This window comes from Salvelinus alpinus, chromosome 13, assembly GCF_045679555.1.
Source record: "Salvelinus alpinus chromosome 13, SLU_Salpinus.1, whole genome shotgun sequence".
NCBI classification, from domain to species: Eukaryota; Metazoa; Chordata; class Actinopteri; order Salmoniformes; family Salmonidae; genus Salvelinus; species Salvelinus alpinus.
In genome coordinates this window covers 15,331,691-15,356,887 of record NC_092098.1, presented here as the reverse complement: position 1 = coordinate 15,356,887, position 25,197 = coordinate 15,331,691, and the positions used below count along the sequence as shown (strand labels likewise).

The 25,197-nt window shown below is 42.9% G+C and overlaps 1 protein-coding gene across 1 annotated transcript in view; it reads left to right on the top strand.

Annotated features, from left to right (window-relative positions):
* Positions 1-25,197, top strand: part of LOC139537179 (roundabout homolog 1-like) — a 228,864-nt gene that overhangs the window by 7,488 nt on the left and 196,179 nt on the right. Inside the window, exon 2 of the mRNA XM_071338197.1 lies at positions 8,871-8,998. Coding sequence (XP_071194298.1) covers positions 8,896-8,998 — 103 coding nt within the window. The 5' untranslated portion in view covers positions 8,871-8,895. The remainder of the gene's footprint in view (positions 1-8,870; positions 8,999-25,197) is intronic.

The following is a 25,197-nucleotide window of genomic DNA, read 5'->3' as shown; positions in this document are numbered from 1 at the left end:
TTGATTTCCTGGCCCCTGACCTTATGATTGCTGATCCCTCTACCATATCAGAGTGCTGGGATGTATCCGTCTCTGCTGTGGTTTAGGATAGAGCCAGGGATAGAGAGGGGAACAGTGAGGGCACTGGAGTGAAAAAGCTGATTCTCTTCCCTGCTTCACACCCCAGTGCCTACATGTGATCTGTCTGCTGTGGTGTAGTGACGGTTCCTGCTCTCTGATATTGGCAATCTGTTAGGGGGTAAGAGGGAATGCTTCCCCCTGTCACAGGACTGGTAGAGGGAAGGATAATCAGCATCCCATTTTACTCAATCTGCAGCTCTCTCTCCATTACAATGTCATGCCTATGAATGGCTTACAGAGCAGGAGGTGGGTGTCGAACACCTAAACCAGGATTGCAACATGAGGACACAGTAGCTACATTAATAAAACAGCAAGACAGTGCTCCTGGATAAGAGTGTCTGCTAAATGACTAACATGTAAATGTAATATACAGTATTTGAAACCTGGTGTGGGACTCTGCATGTGAACCCTGTGAGATCTTGTCAGACATGTACATGCAAGACAGATATCCTCATAGACAGGGTCTTGCTGTGTGCAGACATCTTATCTGTTTTGTGTGCCTGTATGTGTGTGGGCGTTGGCCTATGTGGTGTGCATATGTGTCGTGTGTGTGTGTGTGTGTGTGTTTGTGTAGTGCACAGGCTCTCCATGATTCAGGTGGCAGCGGTGGCAGGTTAATTGAAGTATGGTAATGAGGCGGTGATAATGCACCGTCAGTCTGAGCCATTTAATCCAGGAGTCCTTAAACTTTTTCAGCCTGGGACCCAAATGAGAAATGTGTGTTTTCCTGGGACACAAGCTTAGGAAAATATGCAACTATACATAAATATTGGTACATTTCATTGCCCTTAAGCCTAAAACAAATGCAATATAGACAAAAACAATTAACAATGACATTAAATAAATTAAATATCCATATAAATATATATTAATGTTTATTTTCCCCCATTAAAACACTTACATATCTGTCTAGGTTGGAACTGTTGCTGTTAAAATACATATATTTTTATTTTTATATAGAATAAAAATGATGTATTGTATTTTAACAGCAGCATGTCTATTCTGGGCTCTGTTGTGACAGTACAACACTGGGATTATGGTCAGCCTTGAAACTTTTTCTGTACTTGTTTATTAAGTATGTCAGAGTTGAGAACCTTGACTCGCATAAGTATGTGGTGGCAAACTGGACCAGAACATCTACTGCGTTCCCAGTCGGGCAGGAGACCACTTCCTGCTGTAGATGAACAACCCAGAACTGTGTGAGTGTTTGCCTCAAAAAGCATCTCGCTTCAATCAGTTTATTCCAGTTCAGAATAACAATTATTATTGTATTTTAACAGCAACAGTTCCAACCTAGACTAGTTTCCAACGATAATTTCTACAGTAAAATGTACAGTGGGCCTGATCATTTTTCATCTTCATCTGTACTGTTACTTAGTGTTGCACTATCAGTAGCTAGCTTGCTTTGGCGAATGTTAGCGATTAGCTGTGTACAAGGCCAGGGGATTGTTTGAAAGATAAACTCACATCTACTACTGTGAGTGTTAGTTAGTACTCCCTTATTTCTGCTTATCACCTGTTATAAAATGACAATGTCTTGCTAGCTGACTTACTTTTCCACTGTCAAATCACTGTTTCCTGAAGTACTCTGCCCTGGTCTGAAAGAACTTCCTGGGTTTACCATCATGCTGTGGACTTTTGGTCAGGACGTGTTCATTTGTTCGTTATGTGAGACTCTTTACTAAACTCTTCACCGCACAAAACACATTGTGGGCGCTCCTCGTTATACGTTTGTATGAAAGAGAGAGAAACTCATCGCTGTATATTTTTCGTTTCGTGACAATTCAGTCAGAACTTGTGGCTAGCACGAATCCAATTGATGATAACGGTGAGTGATGGCGAGTGAGAATGACAAGTCAGTGGCAGACAGCGCATCGTCTGCTGCCTGAACGACAGCGCTGATCTTCAAGAAAACTGCAGAAAAAAATATATCCGTTAAACCGCGAAGCACACAGGCATCTCCCTCTCCCACTCGCGGAGCTGCCAAACTGAGCAGAGACCGCTGCTTAAGCAGAAAGCGCATTGAACAGAGAGCGCAGATGCTCTTGGCCGAATCAGTTCTAGTAATTAATGAAACAATTATACATCTACACTGACACGTCGCGACCCACCATTAACAGGACCCTTAAGGAAGGCTGATTTAATCCTTACCTGTCTCCACAGTGAGACACACCTGCATGTCTCACTGTGCCATCTAACACAGCACTCCTCTATTATCTATCCCATCACATATATCACTGGGCTCCCACCATAAACCACAGTCCACATCACCATACTGTAAAATCACCACCATCTCAGCATGTCACCACATGCACTGTTATGTCACACTTTGCTATCTCTTCTCACACTCCTCCATCTTCAAGCATATATATTATGTGTAACACCTGCTCTATTGGCTGCCTATGTGTTTTAACAGTGGAACTGTGCATGGCTTCAGCCTGCGTGTGTTGTAGAACTACAGCATATCCATCCCAGGCTGTAGTCCTGCTGTCTGTCTGCAGCATCCAGGTGCTCTAGTATACAACACTAATTACTGCAGTTTACTGAGGACCCAGAGTGCTGACTACAGATTACTGCACTCTGAAAGCGTCTGTCTCATCAGCTCCTCTTTCTCTCTTCGTACTTCCGTTTTCCCATTTAAAGTGTTTCATTAGTGTTAGACATATGCATGCGTTTTACTTATTTTTTGCTCGTTGTAATTTACCAGACACTCTTATCCAGTGCAACTTACAGGAGCAATTTGGCGTAAGTACCTTGCTCAAGGGCACATCAACATATTTCACTTAGTCAGCTGGGGGATTCAAACCAGCAACCTTTTGGTTAATGGCCCAGCCTCTTAACCGCTAGGCTACTACCCAGCCCACATATTGCAGAGGCAGTATGTTCTCTTTTTTTATCTCTTTAGCCATGTCTTTACTCCTACTGGTAGCCTGTTGCTACCAAATTATAAATGTTATTTTCTCTCGAATTCCACTGTTGGTGGATCTCTTTTTCCACTGTCCTCATTTAAAAGAGACATAACATTGTCTTGCCTGTGAAGTCTACAGTCTTCAACAGAGAGAGAACTCAGACGAATCAGAGAAGCGTTTTTTTTTTCATTTAGGGTGATCTAAAGTCATTGAAGCTTTCTGCCCTAAAATCAGGCCTGGAACAGGAACTATTAGTGGTGTAACGACCATGAACACAAAATGAAATGACCATTATAATCATCCAGAAACTTCAAGTTGTCTTTCAATCTGGCTAGCATTTTTGCTAGCGAACTTGCAACATAGTATACAGTACTACTGTATATCTTCCCAGTGAGATTGACAGATACAGCTGTGCAGGGAAGAAGTATCCAAGTTTCAAGTTTTAATGTCACGTGCACAAGTACATTCAAATGCCTTTCTTGCAACCTCTAAAGCCAACAATACAGTAATCAATAACAATGTAATACAAAAAAATAACATAAGATAGAAAAACAAACACATTAGAAATAAAAAATAAGAAATAAGAAAAACACATGAAAGTAAGGAAGCATCCTATATACAGAGTCAGTCAATTCCAGTCCTACTACAATATTTACAATGTACAGGGATGTAAGGTGACTAGGAATCAGGATACACTACCGGTCAAAAGTTTTAGAACACCTACTCATTCAAGGGTTATTCTTTATTTTTACTATTTCCTATATTATAGAAGAATAGTGAAGACATCAAAACTATGAAATAACACATATGGAATCAAAAAACTGTAAAACAAATCAAAATATATTTTATATTTGAGATTCCTCAAATAGCCACCCTTTGCCTTGATGACAGCTTTGCACACGCTTGGCATTCTCTCAACCAGCTTAATCTGGAATGCTTTTCCAACAGTCTTGAAGGAGTTCCCACATATGCTGAGCACTTGTTAGCTGCTTTTCCTTCACTCTGCGGTCCGACTCATCCCAAACCATCTCAATTTGGTTGAGGTCAGGGGATGGTGGGGGCCAGGTCATCTGATGCAGCACTCCATCACTCTCCTTCTTGGTAAAATAGCCCTTATACAGCCTGGAGGTGTGTTGGGTCATTGTCCTGTTGAAAAACAAATGATAGTCCCACTAAGCCCAAGCCAGATGGGATGGCGTGTCGCTGCAGAATGCTGTGGTAGCGATGCTGGTTAAGTGTGCCTTGAATTCTAAATAAATCACAGACAGTGTCACCAGCAAAGCACCCCCACACCATAACACCTCCTCCTCCATGCTTTACGGTGGGAAATACACGTGCGGAGATCATCCGTTCACCCACACTGCATCTCACAAAAACAGGGTGGTTGGAACCAAACATCTCAAATTTGGACTCATCAGACCAAAGGACAAATTTCCACAGGTCTAATGTCCATTACTCGTGTTTCTTGGCCCAAGCAAGTCTCTTCTTATTATTGGTGTCCTTTAGTAGTGGTTTCTTTGAAGCAATTCGACCATGAAGGCCTGATTCGTGCAGTCTCCTCTGAACAGTTGATGTTGAGATGTGTCTGATACTTGAACTCTGTGAAGCATTTATTTGGGCTGCAATTTCTGAGGCTGGTAACTCTAATGAACTTATCCTCTGCAGCAGCGGTAACTCTGGGTCTTCCATTCCTGTGGCGGTCCTCATGAGAGCCAGCTTCATCATAGCGCTTGATGGTTTTTGTGACTGCATTTGAAGAAACTTTCAAAGTTCTTGAAATGTTCCATATTGACTGACCTTCATGTCTTAAAGTAATGATGGACTGTCATTTCTCTTTGCTTATTTGAGCTGTTCTTGTCATAATATGGACTTGGTCTTTTACCAAATAGGGCTATCTTCTGTATACCGCCCTACCTCGTCACAACACAACTGATTGGCTCAAACGCATTAAGAAGGAAAGAAATTCCACAATTAACTTTTAAGAAGGCACGCATGTTAATTGAAATTCATTCCAGGTGACTACCTCATGAAGCCGGTTGAGAGAATGCCAAGAGTGTGCAAAGCTGTAATCAAGGCAAAGGGTGGCTATTTAAAACATTTCAAATATAAAATATATTTTGATTTGTTTAACACTTTTTTGGTTACTACGTGATTCCATATGTGTTATTTCATAGTGTTGATGTCTTCACTATTATTCTACAATGTAGAAAATAGTAAAAATAAAGAACAACCCTTGAATGAATAGGCATGATAAACAGAGTAGCAGCAGCGTATATGATGATTGTATGTGAGTGGGTATGTGTAGAGTCAGCTTACATGTATGTGCATATTCTGTATGTGTGAACAAATGATGAAGTGAGTTTTTATGTGTGTGTTGGTGTGTCAGTGTGCATTAGTATGTAGAGCTATGTAAGTGTGCATATATACAAGGGTCACCTCAGACCGTGTAGCCATTTTTTTTGCTATTTAGGTAGCTATTTAGCAGTCTTATGGCTTGGGGATAGAAGCTGTTCAGGAGCCTGTTGATGTCAGACTTGATGCACTGGTACCACTTGAGGTGCTGAAGAAAAGATAACAGTCTATGGCTTGGGTGGCTGTAGTCTTTAATGATTTTTCGGGCCTTCCTTTCACACCGCCTGATATAGAGGCCCTGGAAGGCGGGGAGCTCAGCCCCGGTGATGTCCTGCCTGTCCGTACCATCCTCTGTAGCACCATGTAATCGAAGGCGGTGCTATTGCCATACCAAGCAGTGATGCTGCCAGTCAAGATGCTCGCAATTGTACAGCTGTAGAACTTTTTTGAGGATTTAAGTGCCCATGCCAAACCTTTTCAACGCGCCTTCTTCACGACTGTGCACGTGTGTGTGGACCCTTTTAAAAGTCCTTAGGGATTTGGACCCCGAGGAACTTGAAGCTCTCGTCCTGCTCCGCTGCAGCCCCGTTGATGTGGATGGGAAGGTGTTCAGTCCCAGGCTACTAAGCATTGTCCCCTCCTAAGAGAGGACAATGGTGTTGAACGCTGAGCTGTAGTCATTGAACAGCGTTCTCACATAGGTGTTCCTCTTATCTAAGTGGGTGAGGGCAGTGTGGAGTGCAATTGAGATTGCGTCGTCTATGGATCTGTTGGGGCGGTATGCAAATTGGAGTGGGTCTAGGGTGTCTGGGATGATGGAGTTGATGTGTGCCATAACCAGCCTTTCAAAGCACTTCCTGATTACAGAAGTGAGTGCTACAGAGCGGTAGTCATTGTGGTATGAAACCTTAGAGTTCTTAAGAACAGAAATTATGGTGGTCATCTTAAAACATGTGGGGATTACAGACTGGAACAAGGAGAGGTTGTGGCCTTGTGGGTGTCGAGCTGATTAAAGACCTTACGTTGGCCTCGGAGAGCGAGATCACCTAGTCCTCTGGGGCGGCGACGGCCCTCACACCCGTCACAATGTTACTTTCTTCGAAGTGTGCATAAAATGCTTTGTGTTAGTCTGGTAGAGAGGCATCGTTGGGCAGATCACAGCTGGATACTCTTTTGTAATCCGTAATTGATTGTAGCCTCTGCCGCATGGGGCGACCATCAGAGCCTGTGTAATATGATTCCACTTTATTCCTGTATTGTCCTTTTGATGACTGTGCAGAGGTCGTAGCAGGACTTATTGTACTTGTTCCTGTCCTCGGCCGTAGCCTCGGGGTTGTCTACGACAGCTCTGTGTGTTGTAGCTCTGTCCTTTAGTTTAGCTCCAACCTCGGTGTTAATCCAGGGCTTTCGATGGGGAAGCAGCGAACCTTCACTGTGGGGATAACGTCGTCAATGCATTTCCTAATGAAGTCTGTGACGGAGGTGGTTAGCTTGTCAATGATATCGGCGGAGTTTTATAACATATTCCAATCAGCGGTCCTGTCGCATAACCTCTGATTCTGGTGACCATTTCTCAACAGAGCGAGTTCAGGTCATTTATAAACATTTGCGAAATGAATGTCATTAAAAGAGAAGTCCACCAAAAAGTAGATTGATAGTCGTTAAAGTAAGCTTCCGTCATCTGGTCACGTAGCTTAGCTAGCTAGCTCACAAATTATAAAAACAGTACAAACCTTGTTATCTAGCTAAGTTGACTACTAGCTACTGTACAAGGAGGCACAAACAAGCAGAAACATTTGCAGGTACAGAACTGTAAAGTGTGATTTTAGACATTCAACATCACATTTTTTCTCATCCCTTTTCTCTTGGTCCTTCACTCAGAAACACTTGAGAAGTTTAGGTAAGTTCTTAGTGTTGGCAACAGCTACTGTGTATTTTAGTGAGCGGAGGCGGGCGACAGAGTGGTGCAGATAATCTGTCAGCTGGTGCCAAGGCATCCCAGGAATCTGGCCTTCCATGAGAGAATGTGAACCAGGAGATAGCAGTTTGTTCCACAGATGGCTGATTGGTTAAACCAACTGGCCGCTCCTCTTCCACAGCCTGCCCATGTCACTGTGGCTCACCGGGCCCAAGAAAGACGGAGGATGAAGAGGGGGCGGGGGGAAAGGAGATATCTGGACAGAGCTGGCAGGAGAGTGACCATGCCTCGTTTTCCTCCAAATCAGCCTGTGAAATTGATTTATCAAACAGGAGATTGTGCCAGGGCAGCAGGAGGGTGCCAGAAAGAAAGATGACTTGCAGTGTGGTGTGTGTCTGAAAGTATATGTGAAATGAGACAAGTACGCTGCTAGGTGACACACATAATTACATTGAGGCACACAATCACACTCAGGTGCCCGTGCACACACGCAAACACACACACACACTGTATTTCCTCTGAGGGAACATGTATCAGCTGCACTGGTTTATCAGTGTGCGGGAATATAGTATTAATCTGGGCTCCTGTCAGAGTGTGTGTAGTTTGGATCAGAGAGATACTGTAGGCAGACCCAGTCAGAATGCCACTGTAGCGTTTGTTGGGTAGGCTTCAGAGCAAAGCCCATCTGTTTACCTCTTCTATCCTCTGTTGTGCCTCTTCTCTTGTTCTTTCCATGAGGTGGGGCCTTAGGAAAAGGAAGTCACCAGTGATGTTTAAAAAAAATCATTTACAAAGTAGATTGAAAGGTTTTAGAAAGTGAAAATGTCATTCAGTTCAGCACTTTTGTTTTTTAGCGACTTTATTTGTCAGTGTCTGATTGAAGAGCAACCTTTTATCTGTACTTCAATGATATCATCAAAGCAGATTATACTGTGTAGTTTACTCATTGTCTATCCATAGTAACATGTATTTCATTCAGTGGATGATTGGCAATTGCTGATTGGAGTTAATGGTCGATATACATGTGCCTCTCTCTCTCTCTCTCTCTCTCTCTCTCTCTCTCTGTCTCTGTCTCTGTCTCTGTCTCTGTCTCTGTCTCTGTCTCTGTCTCTGTCTCTGTCTCTGTCTCTGTCTCTGTCTCTGTCTCTGTCTCTGTCTCTGTCTCACTCTCTCTCTCTCTCTGTCTCTCTGTCTCTCTTTCTCTCTCTTTCACCCCATCTCTCTCCCTCGCTCTCCCTCATACCCCACTAGGCAAAAACTGGTTGAATCAACATTGCTTCCACATCATTTTAACCCCAAAAATATATTTCATGACGTTGAATCAACATGGAAATGATTGGATTTGCATAAAGTCATCAACTTCTGGGGATTTCCTATTTTCTTCATCCAACTTTTAACCTAAATCAAATGACATGGTGATTACTATATATTTTTTATGTTGAATTCACATGAGTTAAAAACTAGACCAAATGTAAATAAAAAGTAGACGTTGAACCGATGTCTGTGCACAGTGGGATGTATCAATCTTTCTGTATTTGCTGTTTGACCCTTACCTCTGTGTCTCTGTGTAGGATCACTAAAGGGGATGCTGGGCCAATGAGAACCATGTGGGTCATGTGGTCAGTTGTTACGGCTCTCCTTGTCGCCATGCTGCTCAGTATCGTCCATTCAGAGCTGCAGGAAGGAGCCCTCGTTCCAGGTAAGCAATCCCAACACAACACTCCTCATCAATCTACTCTTTGCCATTGGTCATGTAATTGACCTTACCTGCTGCAGATAGAGACTAGCACCTGTTACTGTAAAGTGCTTCTGTATAATTGCTTATCTTGGTAGTCTTATTATCAGTCATGGGTCTTTCGTAGCTTTAAGCTTAGAAAGTGAGTATCTATTTGGGAGTGTGAGATCTCATTGGTCATTGTTTGAGGTCTGGCATTAGATGTTCCATCCGTTCTACCTTTCCTCCCACTCTTATCACTGTAGGCTTCATCTGTCTCGGTGTGGTTGAGGAGTGGGCAGAGGATCATCACTCATAGTGCTCACATTACACACACTGTTAGGACTCAGGTAATTACTCTATCCATCAGAGAACCAGGGAGGGGAAGACAGGAAGAAAAGGTTTCATCTGGTCCCCATGTGGTCCAGTTTGAAATAAAGAAGTGGTAGCTGTATTCCATTTATTTTCCACTGTGGTGTGTTTAATTAGCTCTTCCTCTGCCAGGGGCTCAATCCATGCTGGGCTAACAACAGGGCTCTATGACTCAAATCCTGCAGGACTGTGTGTGTGTGTGTGTGTGTGTGTTTCTGTGTTTCTGTCTGTGTCTGTGTGTGTCTGTGTCTGTGTCTGTGTGTGTCTGTGTCTGTGTCTGTGTGTGTTGGCTGGATTTGTCTCTACTCCCCCTTAATTAGTTCCCCCTTAGCAAGCTCTGTCAATGACAATGAGATTCTATGGTTAAACAAAATATCTTAGACAATGTTCAAATGACTATATTGCATCACTTCGACCATGTAGATTAGCTGGATATCAAAGCAATTAAAGGATGAGGAGGATGCAATTGCAGCGGTTGAAAACCGGTTGGAGTAAGACCCAGCTTACACAGGGTCCTCCAGGGATTGTCTAAGAGCCTAGCAGGCTGTCTTGCAGATGTTTGAAGGGTGAGAGGCTAATGCAAAGGACAGTGTTCATTAGTAATTGAGAGCTGTTCACCATCTCACAGTGATGACTTGAGCCTGCTGTGCTGTGGAGCTCCAGAGCAGGGATTAGAGATCAGAGCAGAGAGATCAGGTTCACCCTCAGCGGTCATGACAGTCTGTCTGTCACTGAGGGAGAGAGACGTCACTTTAGGTATTCACACTGACCACTGACCATTGGATGCCGGGTGTGTTTACAATCAATCACCCTGGGGAATAGAGGGGTGATTCACATGACTAGCTTTTTTGGTAAGTTGTCCTGGAGATGTACAACTAAACACTTAAGGGTCCAAAAGATTGGAACCACATTTGCCTTCAGACGACAAGTCCATTTTTATAGGAGCTGACCCTAAGGTGAATGATCCCCAAGCTAGTGCATTTATGAAAGAAAGAGCACTAACAACATACTAGAAGTTGGGCTCAGAGGGACAGAAGAATGAACACTGTTCACTGATTGCCCTTGGCACTGGCTGGTTGTCCGTGCTGGTACCTTTAACTTTTCCATGCTGGTAACCTACCACAGGAAACTGCTAATGTCCACTGCATTGTGGGCATCCAGGGAAAAGCAATTTCAAATCAGTGGGAAGTTAAAAGGAGCTTGACATGTATAGAGCTTCTGCTTGCAAACTGTGTTTTTCCGGCTTCCTGAAGGAGTCTGTGTTGATTTATTTGTGCGTCTCTTGGCTGGTGTCCTCGTGATTGTGTGGATGGAATATTTGCTTGTGTTCTCCTTTACAGAGACAGGAGTATGATTGAGGGGAAGGCTGGAGTTATGAGGGCAGCCTGCCATCCTAATGGAAATTCCGGAAAAATAAAGGTTTCTTCAGGTACACTCTAGATGCAGATGTCAAGTGTATTTAAATTGTTCTGGCTTAAATATGAGAAAATAGTACATCAGTCCTTGAGTGTTGGGGTGTAGACTACCTGAATACTAATTTACTGCACTGTTGGTTATAAAACCAGAGGTTATGTCTGAATTTGTTAAGTTAATACAGAGGATCTGTTTCCCTGACTGTAATTCTTAGTGGGTAGTGTGACTTTCCTGACTGTGTATTGTGATGATGGTACAGCACTGGGGGCTGGTGGTGAGGAGCCCAATTAGGAAGTGTAATCAAAGGCCAGCTCGTTAGTGTTGCCATGTTTAATTAGTTGTGCAAGCAGCCTGGCGTTGGTGGGAGTTGGTAATCTAAGGGTTACCCATGGTGCTCTTTAACAACATGGCTGCCGGATGGTGAGAGAATCTATTAGTCATAGCACTTTCTCATTTTAGTCACGACACACACACACACGCGCGTGCACGCGTACGCACACTCGCACACGTAGGCACACACTCTCTCTAGTGTGACTCTCTGTCTCACTCGCTCTCTTTCTCACTCGCTCTCTTTCTCACTCTGATAATACATCACGTTCCTGTAAAAGTTGATTGAGTATACAGTATATACACTGATCTAACAATTGGGATTGTTATCTTGTTATTTTACAGAAGATGTGTTCATCTCTTGTTAGTAATAGGAGATACTTTATTACCTATTACACAGGACAATGAATCTATTCCACAGATCTACTGTACATATTAATTATATCAGTGATAATCTTTAGTTTGTTAACCCTGTGGATAAAAAATGGGGATTGCTTATTTCCCATTGGTGAGACCTTTTTTCCTCTCCTCACTGGCTCTTGGTAATCTAGACACCATGTTTGTTTCTGCCTCAAGGTGAGCTTGTTTCTAGATAACCTTGTGTCCCAAGGACATGAAGTTGTATACAGGGCTGAGAAATCCCAGCCTGAGCTTTCACGTATCCACTCTCACAAGAATTCCCTAGAATTAATCAACCTGTAAAATGCTGTCGTTTCCTTCCTGGCTGCAATCATTATGAAGTCAAATGGCTTTGAAGTGATTTGGGTGCTAGATGCAACCTCCCAATACAATGTGACACTAAAAGATAAGCCGCTGCTCCCCCGATAAGACTTTGATTGCAATGTACCACTTGACCTGACTCTGAAAAGAAGAACAGAGCTTCATTGGTCACACTCTAGTCATACTTTGGTTTGAGAGCCATACTATTTTAGCTCATTCTACTGATTATAGAGGAGGCTCAGTCCTTTGCAGATGGAGGAATATTTCCCTCTGCCGTGCGTGGGAGTGTAAGGGAGAAGACTGGTGACACGATGTGTGGTTAGCTAATTAGTAATGCTCGTTAGTCTATTTAGAGAGCCATGATGAGAGGAAGGCAGCACTAACCTCAGAGAAGAACAACCTTCACCACAACAACACCAACTGTTAGAGAGAGAAAGAGAGAGAATGTTGAGGGCTATCATTAACTGTTACACCGCTGATATGGTTTAGCTACGGTACTGTGCCACTGTATCATTGAAGAAGTGTCCTTGAGATAAACTCCCAGCTGTTCTCTATACTCCTATTGTTGTGGAGAGGCTCTTCAGACACGAGGCGAGCTGGCAGAGTGCCTGTCCGATTTTAAATAAGTGTACTCAATAGCCACTGGGCACAGACATCAATTCAACGTCTGTTCCACGTTGGTTCAACGTCATTTCATTTCATTGAAAGTGTGTGCCCAGTGGGTAGTCACCTGTTTTGGAGAGGGGGGCTTTGCCATAGTCTACTGCATAATTCGATTCAATTTCACCCATGAAGCCCACATTCACTACAACAACAACACCCTCAAGGACACTTCAGTTAGATAAATTTAGCCTTTCCATATTTTTCAAATCCTGCCAAATATACTCTCCTCACCTCCATGCTATGTTCCTCTCCTTCCCATGCCCTCTCCAACCCTCTCTGCTCTGTTGCCAGGGTAATCTGTCCAAACCAAACTTACAGAGGTGGCACTCCCCTCCTGGCAGATTGATTGCTAATATTGGAATTCATTGGCGTTTGAGTGGGAGGAAAGGCTAAGTGTGAGCAGTGGTGTAAAAAGTAAAGATACCTTAATAGAAAATGACTCAAGTAAAAGTGAAAGTCACCCATTTAAAATTAAAGTACAAATCTAAACGTATTTGGTTTTAAATATACTTAAGGATAAAAAGTAAATTTAATTTCTAAAATATATTTAAGTATCAAAAGTAAAAGTATAAATCATTTCAAATTCCATATATTAAGCAAAAAAGTATGGATAGCCAGGGGCACACTCCAACACAGACATAGTTTACAAACGAAGCATGTGAGTCCACCAGATCAGAGGCAGTAGGGATGACCAAGGATGTTCTCTTGATAAGGTTATAAGTTATTTTATTCTGAAATGTAGTGAAGTAAAAGTAGTCAAACATATAAATAGTAAAGTAAAGTACAGATACACCCCAAAACTACTTAAGTAGTACTTTAAAGTATTTTTACTTAAGTACTATACACCACTGTATGCGTGCGTGTATGAGAGATGTTTGCTATGACCTGTGGTGCATTTCCTCAGGCTTTATCATTATCACAGCACAGTGTCCATTTTGATTCATTTCGGGCATGTTTGTGTTGCTGGAAAATGTCTCAGTGATGCATTAAATTACGTTTTGACACCTGCTGACTCAGGTCATTAGTCATTCACAGATATCTGCTTCTGCCTGTGGCATCTGAGCTGATGTGAACTGAAACCTGAATAGATGCAGTATATCATTACCTTGAGTTGCAGTCATAATACGCAGATAGAATTATAGATAATCATGGCTATTATCTAGTATTAGGTGTGTATGATCTGTATGTGGCCCGCGTGTGGTCTCCTGTGCAGCTGTCTGTTGTTGGAGTTGCTGTGACAGACAGGGCAGCGCACAGGGAAAGGTACACAGAGAGGGATCAGTGTCTGACAGTGTGACAGGGGTGTGTGTATCTGTATACCCTGGTCTCAAGGATACTGAAAGGTCATTACCTCACGGATCTCTCCCTCTCCCTCTCCCTCTCCCTCTCCCTCTCCCTCTCCCTCCCCCCCATACTTGATTTAGATCAGCAAATAAACATTGTTAGTTCATTGTTTGCAACCTCCAACCAGTTAGCTGTGTTTTAGCTGTTGTTTCTGGGCCAATCCCAACATATTTGTCCTGAACATTGTATTCCACCATTTTCACACATCCATTCGGGGCACCAGTTACCTCCAGACACATGTCTATCCTGGGTGTGTTGGTGTTGTTAAATGTATTCTGGATGTTTAAACCTCTGACAGGTCCACTCTGTGAAGTTGTCTGAGCAGGGGGGGCGGGGGGCTGAGGGCGGTTGAAGGAGGGGCCGGTACAGGTCCAGCGCATTGATTGGCCACATGAATCAGCCCGCACGGCTCACTTTTTCGATCTCCATGGATTTGTGGGCGGGTGGCGGGGCACCTTTGTGGCTTATCAAAGGCACCGATTTAGCCAGCATTGCATGTCAGGCCATTCGTCTTCCTGTAAGTGACATGTCATTCCCCGAAACCAGCAGCCTCTGCCCTCAAACATACACATGCACACTTACAAGGAAAATCACACACCCGCTGCCACTCACAAATGTATTTACACACTGCTGTATATCTGAACATAGCCTAGAGACAAACACCACAACATAAAACCTTCAACACACATAACGTGCAAACCCAGTACAGTAAATGTAATGCCATTTTTTTACTGTGTCCCGTCCCTACCTGTGTCTGTGCTGTAATTCCACCCACAATGTCTCCCATCACCCTCTGTCACACACCAGTTTTCCAGTACTATCATAGGGTGATGCTAGGCTGTTCTGCATTGATTTACCATCAGTCATGGCTCCTGGCTTTGTATTGGTCTTGCAGGGAGTTGGCCCTCTCTGTCCCATCACCCTCTCTCTCTGAGGCGCTGAAATGATAAGAGTAAAATCAATAGCCAGCCTCTGGCCTCACACAACATGGCTACTCCACGCTGTATCTGTCTGTAATGTTGCACCAATTTATCAGAAAGATTCCTCCCTCCACTTATTGGAGGGTTCTGTCTGTCCATTGGTTTAATCCTGCCTGTCGTTACAGACAGACAGCAAAAATCAAATGAGTTTAATCCTGTTAGAGCAATCAAATAAAATGGACGGATCCTAAAGACTGCTTTCTCATTATTTTTTCAACCTTGTTTTCACTCGCTCTCTCCCTCTTTAACTTGGTGCTGTTTGTCCTCTTTTGCCCAAGACATAGAATGACTGTCACAATCCTAGTCCTTGCTTAGTGAGGTGTACACTAGCATAGCAAGGAACATACTGTACACTAAGCAAGATGAGCACACAGTGATGGACACAACACTAGACATGCACAATAACATTTCTGAAAGTATCTTTTCATCTATTTTCTTCTGCCTGTATTGTATTGCTGTGAATTGACCATGCACTCTTGTGCTTTTCGCAGTAGAGTTATCCCTTTACACTTGTGGGAATTGGTCTACATGGATAAGGCTAAATTTAAAAGTTTCTTACAGAAGAAATATGAAAAGCATATATGCATAACTATGGTAGCGACTGGAAGGGAACAATTTGGAGATACTGGGGAAATTCTTTGACCAAAGTTGACAACAGTTCAACTGACACAAGACTGCTTGTATTTATACTTTATAATAATCCTCAACATCTTTGAAAATACCTTGAGTCATCTTAATTTACAGCATTTCCCTCACTCGGAGAACAAAAAATGTCAAAAAGTTGCCGAATTAGCGGGAGAGATGGGGGCAATTTCTTATCATGTGCAGTGCTCGAGTTCAGAATGGCTGTCAGTCAAAACCCATATAGTCCTGGGAAATGCAGAGCCCTGACTTCATGTATAGCATGTTACTGTACAGCCACTACGTTCCAATTTAGGCACTTATTAGTGCCCAAATCTGCCATTTTCAACCCGTATACGGGTACCAGTGTAAAGGGCTACAGAAAGGGCAGAGGGTTTTTCTACCTTAAGTCCAAACTGTTCTTTAGAGGCAGTGGTAGACCCTATGGATATGTGAGGAGAGTAATGCAACAGTATACAAAGCAGCAGACCCTGGCTCTCTTCCTCTGTCTCACTGCTCCCTCCCACCCTGTATGCGCTGACAATCTCTCAATGAGATACAGTCCCATCCAGCAAATAGAGTCCTGTCACTGACCCCAAAGAGAGAGAGGCGGGGGAGAGGGAGGTGGGGAAGTTAATATCTTGCAGCTTCTTCGGATGGGATGACTGTGAGACGAGATGAGAATAAGAGGATGGAGCGTAACGATAATGAGGCTATGGTGGAAAGGGTAATGATAGTCAACGGAACAGAAGGAAGAGGCTGACAAGATATCACTCTGTCAAGGAGATAGAAGTTGGTTGAGAGAGAGTGCAATCATAGGAAGAAATAATTAGCATGTTTTTTACTGGATCAAAATGGGACTTAGGTGGTGGGCGTGGCGGGGGCGTGGCCACAGGTGTGGCCAACGGTGCGGTCGCAAACCAAAAATAATTGTTGCTGTGAACTTTTGCTGTTTTAAAGCTATTTTCCTGCAATTATACACATTTTGCCATGTGGCGGAGATAACATTTTGCCATTTTAAAACAAATATCCCAAAAAGTGGTAAACAAATCAAAATATATTTTGTATGTGAGATTCTTCAAAGTAGCCACCCTTTAACTTGATGACAGCTTTGCACACTCTTGGCATTCTCTCAACCAGCTTCATGAGTTAGTCAACTTGAATGCATTTCAATAACAGATGTGCCTTCTTAAAAGTTAATGTGTGGAATTTCTTTCCTTCTTAATGCGTTTGAGCCAATCAGTTGTGTTGTGATAAGGTAGGGTGGTATACAGAAGATAGCCCTATTTGGTAAAAGACCAAGTCCATATTATGACAAGAACAGTTCAAATAAGCAAAGAGAAACGACAGTCCATCATTACTTTAAGACATGAAGGTCAGTCAATACGGAAAATTTCAATAACTTTGAACGTTTCTTCAAGTGCAGTCACAAAAACCATCAAGCGCTATGATGAAACTGTCTCTCATGAGGACCGCCACAGGAATGGAAGACCCAGAGTTACCTCTGCTGCAGAGGATAAGTTCATTAGAGTTACCAGCCTCAGAAATTGCAGCCCAAATAAATGCTTCACAGAGTTTAAGTAACAGACACATCTCAACATCAACTGTTCAGAGAAGATTATGTGAATCAAGCCTTCGTGGTCAAATTGCTGCAAAGAAACCACTACTAAAGCACACCAATAAGAAGAAGAGACTTGCTTGGGCCAAGAATCACGAGCAATGGACATTAGACTGGTGGAAATCTGTCCTTCGGTCTGATGAGTCCAAATTTGAGATTTTTGGTTCCAACCGCCGTGTCTTTGTGAGATGCAGAGTAGGTTAACGAATTATCTCTTTATGTGTGGTTCCCACTGTGAAGCATGGAGGAGGAGGTGTGATGGTGTGGGGGTGCTTTGCTGGTGACACTGTCAGTGATTTATTTCGAATTCAAGGCACACTTACCAGCATGGCTACCACAGCATTCTGCAGCGATACGCCATCCCATCTGGTTTGCGCTTAGTGGGACTATCATTTGTTTTTCAACAGGACAATGACCCAACACACCTCCATCCAGCGTTATGGCTATTTGACCAAGACGGAGAGTGATGAAGTCCTGCATAAGTTGAACTGGCCTCCACAATCACCTGACCTCAACCCAATTGAGATGGTTTGGGATGAGTTGGACTGCAGAGTGAAGGAAAAGCAGCCAACAAGTGCTCAGCATATGTGGGAACTCCTTCAAGACTGTTGGAAAAGCATTCCAGGTGAAGCTGGTTGAGAGAATGCCAAGCGTGTGCAAAGCTGTCATCAAGGCAAAGGGTGGCTACTTTGAAGAATCTCAAATATAAAATATATGTTGATTTGTTTAACACTTTTTTGGTTACTACATGATTCCATATGTGTTATTTCATAGTTTTAAAGTCTTCACTATTATTCTACAATGTAGAAAATAATAAAAATAAAGAAAAACCCTTGAATGAGTAGGTATGTCTAAACTTTTGACTGGTACTGTATTTGTATATTTTTTATTTGGACATGGGCGGCTCGGGAAAAAAACATGAATGAGGAGAAGATGAGGAGCCGAGGACAGCTGAGAGAATTTGAAGAGCGAGCAAGAATGAGGAGAAAGTAGTATTCTTTGCCAAAGCAATCTGAGATCTGCCGTGTGCTATAAATGCAGTACATTATGAATGATGGTGGCTGGGTGTGATGAATACTGTGTTTGTCTGTCAGGAAGTCATTGTGTCTCTTTTCATTTATACCACAGTCTTATGTATCTTCTATTATATCTTGCCTTCTATCTATGCCTTCCCCATAAAATAAAAGGAAGAGGAAAATCATTTGTGAAGTTGGCCATTTTGAGAGCAGATTTATGGTTGTATGGAAAGAGCTCAGAGGGGAAACTACCTGTCTCTCATTGAATGCCTCCTAATCCCAGTCAGGCTCAAGGACATCTCTCCCATCTCTCTGAGACGATCGATACCCTGCCCTTATCACTAGATACTCTATGTATATGAGATTGCAGTTCCAAATTGATTCCAATCTCCTTGGATTAACACTAAATCGATATGCGTTCCAGCACCAGGTCTCTGGTTGTCTGTGCTAGCATGCTGAGGTGAGGTCTAAGTGAGCAACATCATGGGTGGGTGGCCACCTGAAACAGTGTCCCTGGGCTTCTCTTAGTGGACAGAGGGACTTCAGGCCGAAGTGGCAGCGATGCAGGAAAGGTTGACAGAGATGTTGCATTGTAGCCTAAGGTTTGTTCTGACAGACTGAGGAAATGCTTTTCATATCACAATTGAAAATCAAAAAACACAGTCAGACGGACTAACAAATACATTTCCGAAAGTCATTTTGCATGACACAGAACTGTTCTTTTGAAAGTGGGTAAGTTTTCCTGCTTTGTGTTGCTGAAAGTTGATGGCTGCCTTGATGTGCGGTGCCTTGCTGTTGTTTTTGGTGTTTACCGGCATAGTGGGAAGCAGTGGGACTGTGGCACGGTGACAAGCAGGCCTGCGGGCGGCTGCCGTCATGTTTAAGTGTGATTGATGGTCTCGTCTGCTCACTGAGAGTGCTAACGGTTAGTGCTGTTAATGAGCACACATCAACTTAACGCACCAAGACATTCATCTGGAGAGAGAAGCGGAGAGATGTGTGTGTGTGTGTAGTTTTACGCATGGACAAGGCTTGCTGTGATGTGTTTTAGAACCACCTGCTGGGTACCCACTGGGCACAGACGTCATTTCAACATCTAGTTTTGATTTACATTTGGTTGAGTTGTCAACTAACGCAAATTCAACATGAATTCAACAAAACATTTCACCATGTCATTGGATTTAGGTTAAAGGTTGGGTGAAAAAAAGTTAATTACTTTTTGCAAATCCAATCAGTTTTCCACATTCATTCAACATCATCGCATAGATGTTTTGTTGTTGAAATGAAGTGGAGACAACATTGATTGAGTGCTTTTGAAGTGACAGGTTGACACGAAATCTGTAGCTTATTGACAGTGCCCAACAGCTAGGCCATTTTGGTAATGAATATAGGCTACAATATAGGTATGGTAATTCACCTATTGAAGTATAAGGCTGTGAATGCAGCCGTATACACAGCTGTCCAAAATAATGCAAACTAAATGCTGATAGTAGTAGTGAAAGAGAGCGACTCTCCAGTTGGGCTGGTCTGTGACTCACTGACACCTTTCCTGGTCAGAGGAATAGAGCTACGCCACAGAGAGTTACACACAATAGGGAACTTTTTTTCCAGAGGACATAAGAGATGGATCAATCAATCAATCAAATGTATTTATAAAGCCCTTTTTACATCAGCTGATGTCACAAAGTGCTATACAGAAACCCAGCCTAAAACCCCAAACAGCAAGAATGCAGATGTAGAAGCACGGTGGCTAGGAAAAACTCCCTAGAAAGGCAGTCCTCTTCTGGCTGAGCCGGGTGGAGATTATGAGAGTACATGGCCATTTAAGGCTAGATTGTTCTTCAAGATGTTCAAACGTTCATAGATGACCAGCAGGGTCAAATAATAATCACAGTGGTTGTAGAGGGTGCAACAGGTCAGTACCTCAGGAGTAAATGTCAGTTAGCTTTTCATAGCTGAGCATTCAGAGGTCGAGACAGCAGGTGCGGTAGAGAGAGAGAGAGAGTCAAAAACAGCAGGTCTTGGACAAAGTAGCACATCTGGTGAACAGATCAGGGTTCCCTAGCTGCAGGCAGAACAGTTTAAACTGGAACAGCAGCATTACCAGGTGGGCTGGGGACAGCCAGGAGTCATCAGGCCAGGTAGTCCTGAGGCATGATTCCAGGGCTCAGGTCCCCCGGGAGGGGGGAGAGAGAGAGAGAATTAGAGGGAGCATACTTAAATTCACACAGGACACGAGATAAGGCAGGAGAATTACATCAGATATAACAGACTGACCCTAGTCCCCCAGGACATAGACTACTGCAGCATAGATATTGGAGACTGAGAGAGGGGTGGGTCGGTGGACACTGTGGCCCCTTCCGACGATATCCTCGGACAGGGCCAACCATGCAGGATATAACCCCACCCACTTTGCCAAAGCACAAGCCTCCCACCACTAGAGGGATATCAACAAAACACCAACTTACTACCTTGAGGCAAGGCTGAGTATAGCCCACGAAGATCTCCTCCACCGCACAAGCCCGAGGTGGTGCAAAACCGGACAGGAAGATAATGTCTGACTCAACCCACTCAAGTGACGCACCCCTCCTAGGGATGGCATGGAAGAGCACTAGTATGCCAGTGACTCAGCCTCCATAACAGGATCAGAGGCAGAGAATCCCAGTGGAGAGAGGGGAGCCCGGCCATGCAGAGACAGCAAGGGCAGTTCGTCGCTCCAGTGCCTTGCCGTTCACCTTCGCACCCCTGGGCCAGACTACACTCAATCATAGGACCTAAAAAATGTAAAACTTAAAGGTCGAGACCGAGTGTTCCTCTCTCACATGGATAGGCAGATCATTCCATAAAAATGGAGCTCTATAGGAGAAAGCCCTGCCTCCAGCTGTTTGCTTAGAAATTCTAGGGACAATAAGGAGGTCTGCTTCTTGTGACCGTAGCGTACGTGTAGGTATGTACGGTAGGACCAAAATGGGGAGATATGTAGGACCAAGCCCATGTAATGCTTTGTAGGTTAGTGATGGCTGTTTAACAATTTAATGGCCTTGAGATAGAAGCTGTTTTTCAATCTCTCTGCATCCATATTGATGCACCTGTACTGACCTCGCCTTCTGGATGGAAGCGGGGTGAACAGGCAGTGGCTCGGGTGGTTATTGTTCTTGATAATTCTGCCTTCCTGTGACATCGGGTGTTGTAGGTTACCTGGAGGGTAAGGTAGTTTGCTCCCAGTGATGCGTTGTGCCCTGCGGTTATGGGCGGTGCAGTTTCCGTACCAGGCGGTGATACAGCCCGACAGAATGCTTTCAATTGTGCACCTGTAAAAGTTAGTGAGGGTTTTCGGTGACAAGCCATATTTTTTCAGCCTCCTGAGGTTGAAGAGGCGATGTTGCACCTTCTTCACCACACTGTCTGTGTGCGTGGACTATTTCAGTTTGTCGGTGATATGTACACAGAGGAACATGAATTAATCACTGCTGAAGTGAAAGCTTGTTGAATGCTGCTTTTTATGCTCAATTAGGTTGGAACAATCAGTTGATCGAGCAGCAGTGAGGGCTCTTCGATATTGCACGGTACTGTCTTTCCAAGCTAGTCGGAAGACTTACAGTTTGGTGTAGCACCATTTCCATTCCAATTTTCTGGAAGCTTGCTTCAAGGCTTGGGTACTTTCTATATACCAGGAAGCAAATTTCTTGTGACAAATGTTTTTTGTTTTCAGGACTCTTTGTAATCAAATGCAAATGTAATAAAAAATCAAATCAAACAATTAATGAGAGCCCATGAGCTCATGTTGCGCAACAATTCTATAGGCTATGCAATTGTGCGAGAAAACAGAGTGATGGCCTCTTAAAAAGAGGAGGATCCCATCAGCTTTCTAAGGGCTAGGCCTACTATATTTATTTCAACTTTCTTAATTTTATGCAAATATTGAGCACATTGCTTATCTTTTCAACAGGAGTATATGAAAATGAACCACAGGAAAAGCGTCCTCCATTTGCTATTTAATGTATATCACTTGTGAATTCTATATTATCCCTTGTGGATGATGCCCAGCTTAAGGCAAGAAACAATGCCTTTTTTGTTCGAATCTTAGTCACACACCTCATGTAGCCTAACCCATAGGCCTAAATGTATGATAAGGTTGGTATCACAACTAAAGTGGCCAAATAATTTCTTAAAATTAAGCACATCTAAACATATAGCCCAACGTTTGTAGAACAACTAAAGTTACATTAATAACTCTAAATTCAGTATGTAGGAGTACCTATTTCTTTGTTAACCGCTCAACACAGAATAGCCGGATGTGCACACTAGAAATATCCTTTCTATTTTATTCAGCTTTGTTCAATTGTACTCTTCATACATAAAATAATATTAAATAATGCCAGCAAAATCTGGTCTGCTAAATGAATGAGTGTAGTCCACAGCCATATGACGTAGCCAGATCAGGACCTAACAAAAGGACAACTCAGAGGATGCTATTCTGTTCTTCTGAAATAGACTACATTTTCTTCATATCATGTTTCTTTAGACCTGTCTAAAATAAATAGTGGATTTATTGTGAAGGTGTAGGCTATATTACATGGATTTTACATGAAATGTAGATGGTCCAAAGGTCTGCATCAGTGGCTTGTAGGGAAGCCAGGAGATGCTAAATGCGTTTATGTTAATTAACGGTCAATTACCGTGAGACCGACAGTTATTTGCTTGACAATCACCGGCTGATTAAATTTTGTGACCGCCCCAGCCGTACTAATAGGTTGGCACGAAATCTCCTCTAACCTCTATCAGCACCATGGACAGCGCCCTATACAGTACACTAAAGCAAGTAATTTTGCCATTCCATACCTTAAGGTTTTTGCTGAAATGACACCACTGGCTATACCACAAATATTTTAATAAAAACCAACCAGCTAGATTGTTTCTTACCTTTTCAGAAGAGTTGCAGCCTTCTTGATGCTCTATGGAACTTCCTGAGTAATTGATCATTCCATTCTCCCCAAAATCTTTTTGTAATATCCACCTCAAAAGCCTTGGATTAGTTCAGCTTTCCTCGGGTGTAGCATGCTTCTTCTGTGCTGACTGAACACATTTGTCAAAGTGGAAAATGTGTTTTCACAGCTTCAATTGGAGTCTTGACCCCGGCCTTACAAATATAATTCAAATATTACAGGCGGAGGCGTATCCCATTATTCACTTAACCTACCACAGATGAGCCTACTACTTTCTATGGAAACCCAAAGGAGTCATACCTAACAGCCCCAGTGGCTTTCCATAGCCTGAACGTTGTGATGGCATAGAGCAGCGAAGATACAGATTTTGCCAACCTGTTCCTCAATCATTTGAACTTTTTTGCTATTTTTATATAGGGACATAAAACTAAAACTGAGGGGACACAAGTTTCAACTGAAGGGGCAGTGGTGGATAAAGTACCGAATTGTCATACTTGGCTACTTTTTAAAAGTAAAGATACCTTTATAGAAAATGACTCAAGTAAAAGTGAAAATCACCCAGTAAAATATGACTTGAATAAAAGTCTAAAAGTATTTGGTTTGAAATATACTTAAGTATCAAAAGTTACTGTAATTGCTAAAATATACTGAAGTATCAAAATCATTTCAAATTCCTTATATTATGGAGGCCAGACGGATAGCCAGGGGCAATCTCCAACAGTCAGAAATGATTTACAAATTAAACATTTGTGTTTAGTGAGTCCGCCAGATCAGAGGCAGTAGGGATGACCAGGGATGTTCCCTTGATAAGTGTGTGAATTTGACAATTTTCCTGTCCTGTTATGCATTCAAAATGTAACAAGTACTTTTGGGTGTCAGGGAAAACGTATTGAGTAAAAAGTACAATATTTTCTTTGGGAATGTAGTAAAGTAAAAGTAAAAGTTGTCAGAAATATGAATAGTAAAGTACAGATACCCCATGAAACAACATAAGTAGTACTTTCAAGTATTTTTACTTAGGTACGTTACACCACTGATTAGGGGTTAATGACAGGAAGTATCCTGTCGACATGGAACTCTCCAAGGTTCTTAAAAACAGTGACCGGCCCTTTGTTGACTTCACACACATACAGTGGTGGCCAAAAGTTTTGAGAATGACACAAATATTAATTTTCACAAAGTCTGCTGCTTCAGTCTCTTTAGATATTTTTGTTAGATGTTACTATGGAATACTGAATTATAATTTCATAAGTGTCAAAGGCTTTTATTGACAATTACATGAAGTTGATTTAAAGAGTCAATATTTGCAGTGTTAACCCTTCTTTATCAAGACCTCTGCAATCTGCTCTGGCATGCTGTCAATTAACTTCTGGGCCACATCCTGACTGATGGCAGCCCATTCTTGCATAATCAATGCTTGGAGTTTGTCAGAATTTGTGGGTTTTTGTTTGTCCACCCGCCTCTTGAGGATTGACCACAAGTTCTCAATGGGATTAAGGTCTGGGGAGTTTCCTGGCCATGGACCCAAAATATCAATGTTTTGTTCCCCGAGCCACTTAGTTATCACGTTTGCCTTATGGCAAGGTGCTCCATCATGCTGGAAAAGGCATTGTTCGTCACCGAACTGTTGCTGGATGGTTGGGAGAAGTTGCTCTCTGAGGATGTGTTGGTGCCATTCTTTATTCATGGCTGTGTTCTTAGGCAAAATTGTGAATGAGCCCACTCCCTTGGCTGAGAAGCAACCCCACACATGAATTGTCTCAGGATGCTTTACTGTTGGCATGACACAGGACTGATGCTAGCGCTCACCTTGTCTTCTCCGGACAAGCTTTTTTCCGGATGCCCCAAACAATCGGAAAGGGGATTCACCAGAGAAAATGACTTTACCCCAGTCCTCAGCAGTCCAATCCCTGTACCTTTTGCAGAATATCAGTCTGTCCCTGATGTTTTTTCCTGGAGAGAAGTGGCTTCTTTGCTGCCCTTCTTGACACCAGGCCATGCTCCAAAAGTCTTTGCCTCACTGTGCGTGCAGATGCACTCACACCTGCCTGCTGCCATTCCTGAACAAGCTCTATACTGGTGGTGCCCCGATCCCGCAGCTGAATCAACTTTAGGAGACGGTCCTGGCGCTTGCTGGACTTTCTTGGGCGCCCTGAAGCCTTCT